The sequence below is a fragment of the Myotis davidii genome, unplaced genomic scaffold (genome assembly GCF_000327345.1).
Source record: "Myotis davidii unplaced genomic scaffold, ASM32734v1 scaffold1031, whole genome shotgun sequence".
Lineage (NCBI taxonomy): Eukaryota > Metazoa > Chordata > Mammalia > Chiroptera > Vespertilionidae > Myotis > Myotis davidii.
This window is the reverse complement of record NW_006283442.1, coordinates 1955650-1961439: the sequence shown is the minus strand read 5'-3', so window position 1 is coordinate 1961439 and position 5790 is coordinate 1955650. Positions and strand designations below refer to the sequence as shown.

At 39.2% G+C, this 5790-nt stretch overlaps 1 protein-coding gene across 1 annotated transcript in view; it reads right to left on the bottom strand.

Annotated features, from left to right (window-relative positions):
- Positions 1–5790, bottom strand: part of ATP8A2 (ATPase, aminophospholipid transporter, class I, type 8A, member 2) — a 588754-nt gene that overhangs the window by 436522 nt on the left and 146442 nt on the right. The window contains 2 exon segments of the mRNA XM_006753689.2: positions 526–595; positions 3058–3107. Coding sequence (XP_006753752.2) covers positions 526–595; positions 3058–3107 — 120 coding nt within the window.

Below are 5790 nucleotides of genomic sequence, written 5' to 3'. Positions count from 1 at the left end.
ATTCACAAACATATACAATCTTCATATATATTCATATATATAATCATACAGGGTTGGGCAAAAGTAGGTTTACAGTTTTTCGTATGGAAAGACATGTAGGTCGTGATTACAATAGCTTTATTAACTGGGTTTCCCACACTCACAACTATAAACCTGATTTTGCCCACCCTGCATATATAAGGATTATCACAAATTACTTTATCTTCCCAAAGTTACCACACAACAGTGGTAAACTAGAATCAGAATTCATACTCCCGGGATTTTCCATGACACAGCAAGTTACTGTTTCTGAAACCAGCTGTTGACTATAAGCTAGCTTTTCACCGGCCATCCTTGCCACCCTGGCTTGAACCACCATTATCGTCAGTGGGCTTCTACTATGAAGCCAACCTGATGGCCCACCTGAAGGAACCTTTCACCTTTGGGCAAAGGACCAGAATGATGAGGACAGCGTTTGGGAAAAGCCCCAGGTTAACAGCAGGGCTGCCAAGAACGCCCGGCTGTGCAGGACTAGCCAGTACTTACAGCCCCTTTACAATAGAGCCGGAGTTGTCCTGAAGGAGTTCGAGCAATCACAGACATTCTCTTTCTGTCACTGTAGATATAAAAAAAGGAAAAGAAAGTTCTCATTTGTGTTTTATAGGACCTACGTCCTATGATTAAACACCAAACAAGTCAAAAGGTGGTCTGGCAAGGCCCAAAATGGCCAAGCTCCATTTTTCCCTACCTTTTTCCTCAATGTCAGATTTTAATTGTGTATCTCCTATTCTTTTTACTTACATATAATGGACATAAACCTATTCCTTTCCCTGCCATAAAAAACTCACTAGTGTAGCTTTTTATAGTCAAAGACACAGAAACAGAGAATTTGAGCATCTACTATGGACATCTAATTCACTTCTGGCAATGCTCTGTTTTTCCTTATTTTGCAGTTCAAAAATATTAAGTAACCTGTCCAATAAGAGCAAAATGGAGAACCATCACTATAAATCCACCTCACTCAGAAGTTCCTCATTGCATCTTTTAACAGGAGTAGAAAGAAATTACTAATTCATAGAACACCCCTAACTGAGCACTAAGGTATACTCTATTACTCCTTTCCCCACTCCAACGTGGTCACTTCCTTATTCATCTTTCATCGTAACCCAACCTCACTCAGGAAGCCTCAATGGCTCCCCATTGCCTATGGATTCCTCTTCTTGCTGATTTCCAACGAACTCTGCAGCCTCTCCTGATCTCCCACTTAACCCTCTCACACACCAGGCTCCCAGCTCACCAGAAGCCTTACTGTTCTCCTTCTTTAGGCCCTCAGTTCCATGCCTTTGCAGACAACATATCATCCTCCTGAAACACATCCCAACTACAGTGGGCCCTTGATCCCCCACCTCTTTGGCCTTTGAATAGGTGATTTCCGAGGGACTGTAAGCTCCTAAGACTAAGGGACATTATCTCTCCAGCTTTGTGTAAATCCCTGCATCCTAACCCACAGCACACTCTCTGAGCTGGATTTGAATTCTCTCTGAGCTACCTGGTAGCCAGGTGTTCTAAGCAAGATTATTCACCTGGAATTTCAGTTTCTGTATAAAGCAAGGTTGCCACCAATTACTTCAAAGAAGTGACTAAGTGGCATCCAGAAAAAGATGTCAACTAAATGATTTTTTATTCCCTCTCATTCTCCAATATTTTTTAATAGATTCTCATATCTCCATCCATATTCACCTGTTTTAATCTAACTCCCTTTCCTCCTCCTCATCCCTCCAATAACTGCTGCCCCCAGTTAATGCAGCCACATAACAGCACAGTTTCCAAGACATCAACAAGAGATGGGGCACAAAACATCTGGAAAGATATTTACATCTAGAGAGATGTTTAGTATGTCCCTCACCTCCACACATGGACCTGTCCCCGACCCCCTATGTGAACTATTACTGTTATCAACCACCTTTCTCTCCCATTGAATACTCAATCCTAAGGACTCAAGTTTTCAGTCCTAAAACTAAAGACTAGGGCTGGGAAGCATTTCCTAAAAGAGGGTAAAAAATTGATCTTTTTCAAATAGCTTATAAAGCAGACAGAGTAAACAATTTGTGAATCAGTTAATAAAGGTTGTTGAAAAATCCTCCTAATTTCAATAGTAGGAAAAGATGCTTTGAAAGTAACAAGAGAAACTTGCTCTAGTATGGACAGTTCAGTGTTAAGGAAGAAGGGAAAACAAAACATTAAGATACTTTTATAACAAACTGTGAATGATCTAGCCCGTGATCGGCAAACTGCAGCTCACGAGCCACATACGGCTCTTTGGCCCCTTCAGTGTGGCTCTTCCTAAGCCTTAGGAGTACCCTGATTAAGTTAATAACAATGTACCTACCTATATATTTTAAATTTAAAAAATTTGGCTCTCAAAAGAAATTTCAATTGCTGTACTGTTGATATTTGGCTCTGTTGAGTAATGAGTTTGCCGACCACTGATCTAGGCAAACAAGCAATCCGACAAGTATCCCAGATCAAAATTAAATAAACTACAACGGGAAGACTAAGTCCAAATACGGAGAGCTGCCCTGCTCAGACCAAGCCTGTAGTAGGATGAATTCATCTTATCTACTCTTCTTTGTCAGTTCCCAGATCCTGCATGGGAGTACTCAGATGGACCTGGGAAAACCAACGGAAATAATTCCCTCATCACATACTCCAAACTATGCAGGCATATCTGTGGATCCTGATGCGAGAACACCAGGTTCTGGAAATCCAAAGAAAAAGGAGGATATGGAAGCATAATATTTCATTTGAAAAAAAAGAAAATTTACCTACTTTGCTTTCTCTAATGAGTCACAAATTCCAGAAAGAAGAGGGTTTATGGAAATATATTTACTATATTTAATACTTAAGTGCTATATTAATCACACCATCATGCAAACGCACTGATGAAGTTATTATACACACACACTCACATGTATATGTATATGTATATGTATATGTATATGTATATGTATATGTGTATGTATATGTATATGTATATGTACATGTATTTTATTTCAAATGCATGAAAGAGAAACATACCTAGAAAATTCCAGGACGTTAAGGATTCCAAATGTCTGTTCCTGTCCCATCTAAAGAAAGAAAAACGGGCTCTTAACTGAGATGCAGCATGTTTAAATCTCCCCAGTCATAAACCTCTCCACATATACCTCTCCCCTTCCTCTCTCTCCTTCTCCCTCTGCCTCTCATTCTCCCTCATTTTTCTATCCCCCTGCAAAAGCTTTTTCAACAGTACTGGTTTCCTACAAGTTAGTCTGGTGGGGTCATAGCTCCCCCTTCTGGTAATAGCTTCTAATTTTTCTCTAGTTAGTTTGGCTGTATAGCTACTTTCAAGACATGAAAATAAAAAGACAACTTTCAGGCCAGTTACACTTTTGAATGCATAATTTAAGACATTTTATAGAACTATGTGCATACACTATAACATCCCCATGGCAACCCCCTATAATACCACACATCAATTTTATTCAGCAAAATATATGACTATTCACACTGAGATTCATAAAGACCATAAGTAGCCTCATGTCAGTTCTGGTTAGGTTTACCTGACAAATGCCTATGTCCTAAATTTAGGAAAAATTTTTATAATTCAGATTTTCTTAGAATTTAGATTTAAAATTAAGGAAATAAAATCATCATCAGGTTTTAGGACAATTAATCAAAAATCCTTTTCTTCAGGTTCTTCAAATTTGGAACATCAATGCTCTCAATTTTTCCTCAGAATATTCCAGATTATGTATGTGCCATTTTCAAGCTTTTTGATCAAATTTTGTCTCTATTTGCAATATATCACAGTGAAAAGAATGTAGGCTTTGGAGTTCAACAGATATGAGTTTGAGTTCAGTTTCTCCACGAAATGTGTGACTTTCTTACAAACGGTGATAGTACCTGTCCCCTAGATTGGAGAGAAAAAAATGAAGTAACATGCAAATTACCAAGTGCATGATTGACACACGGTAGCACTGAATAATCATTATTGCCCCATCCACAACTCCCCACCCCTTCTCTTTGTATACTAAAATATAACTAACCATCTGCTTAAACCAGCCTTCATCAGCCTTCACTCCCCTCTTTCCGCAACCACAAGTTCCCTTTCTCCTCAGCCTGCCCCAACTTTGTTAAATCCCTGTGCCCACTGCTAGCCTCCTTGGCACTATGACCATGATGGCCAGGAGCCCTCTTTGTACTGCTGTTATATCAACCATTCCTGTGGGCAGCCCAAGGACTTGGATATTAAGATGATCAGTATAGTCATGTCATGTAAATAGCTGCTAACCAACTTGGGAATTTGTGGTTTGATAATACCCCAGGATTGATGGTTGAATGGCATTTTAAAAGTTTCTATCTATCTATCTATCATCTATCTATCAATCTATCTATTCTATCTAATCTATCTATATAAAAGGCTAATGTGCTAAGTGTCCTTCCCTCCTTCCAGGTAATGATGTCAAGTAGCAACACCCGGCTTCCTCTTCCTAGAGAGGACTAGCCTCCTTGAAGTTTCTTCAGCCCAGGAACACCACTTGCTTTATAGCCAGGTGGAAACACTTTACACTGTAACCAAATGTCTGTGAAGTGTTTTTCCATACTTCATCTCATTTGATCTTCACAGAAGTCCTGGAGTAGGTAGATAGGAGACCTGGTGGAATCCTATTCTCTTTTCATTAACCAGAAAACGGAGATTTAGAAAGCTTAGATAGATTGGGAATGCAGAATGGTGCATCCATTGTGGAAAACGGTATAGCATTTTCTCAAAAATTTAAAAATGGAACTGCCATTTGACCCAGTAACACCACTTCCAGGAATATATCCCAAGAAAACAGAAACACCAATCAGAAAGGATATATGCATGCCTATGTTCATAGCAGCACAATTTACAATAGCTAAGATATGGAAATAGCCTAAATGCCCATCAGCAGATGAGTGGTTAAAAACCTATGGTACCTCTACACAATGCAATAAATACTACGCTGCTGTAAAAAAGAAGGAATTCTTACCATTTGCAGCAGCATGGATGGTACTGGAGAGCATTATGCTAAGCAAAAGAAGTCAGTCAGGGAAAGATAAATATCACATGATCTCACTCATTGGTGGAATATAATGAACAACATAAACTGATGAACAAGGACTGATCCAGAGATGGAGCGGCATTGATTGGACTGTCGGGTCTTGGAGGGAAGGTAGGGGAGGGTGGGGGTAAGGGGGAGAGATCAACCAAAGACCTTATATGCAAGCATATAGGCCTAACCAATGGACACAGACAACAGAGGGGTGAGGGTATGAGTGGGGAGGAATGGGAGGTAACGTGGGGATAAGGACACATATGTAATAACTTAATCAATAAAAAATTTTTTTAAAAAAAACTGCTGCAATTAAATATTTTACCCTTTGTTCCCTCTGCATGATCTATAATAATAATCTGCTTTGTGTTGATATTTACTGCTGTGTTGCTGACAATTACCTGAAAGAGAAGTTTGGGTGCTTCACTGGGCTGGGAAAAGTTTAGCTAAATCAGAAAGCAGGTCTAATTAAGCAAGTTTATTCTATATTTATAAAAGGCTAAGTTGACTCATGCATGCTCAATACATATAAAGCTCTTGCTGGCACCAATCGCACATGCATGTTTCCATCTGTCATTGTGGATTGTGAATTTGGTTGATACTTCTATTATAGAAAAAGGGTGAATAGCGATATCAAAATATTTCTTCTAATTAATTTCCTCTCAATGTTCATGAATTCGTGCACTGGGCCACT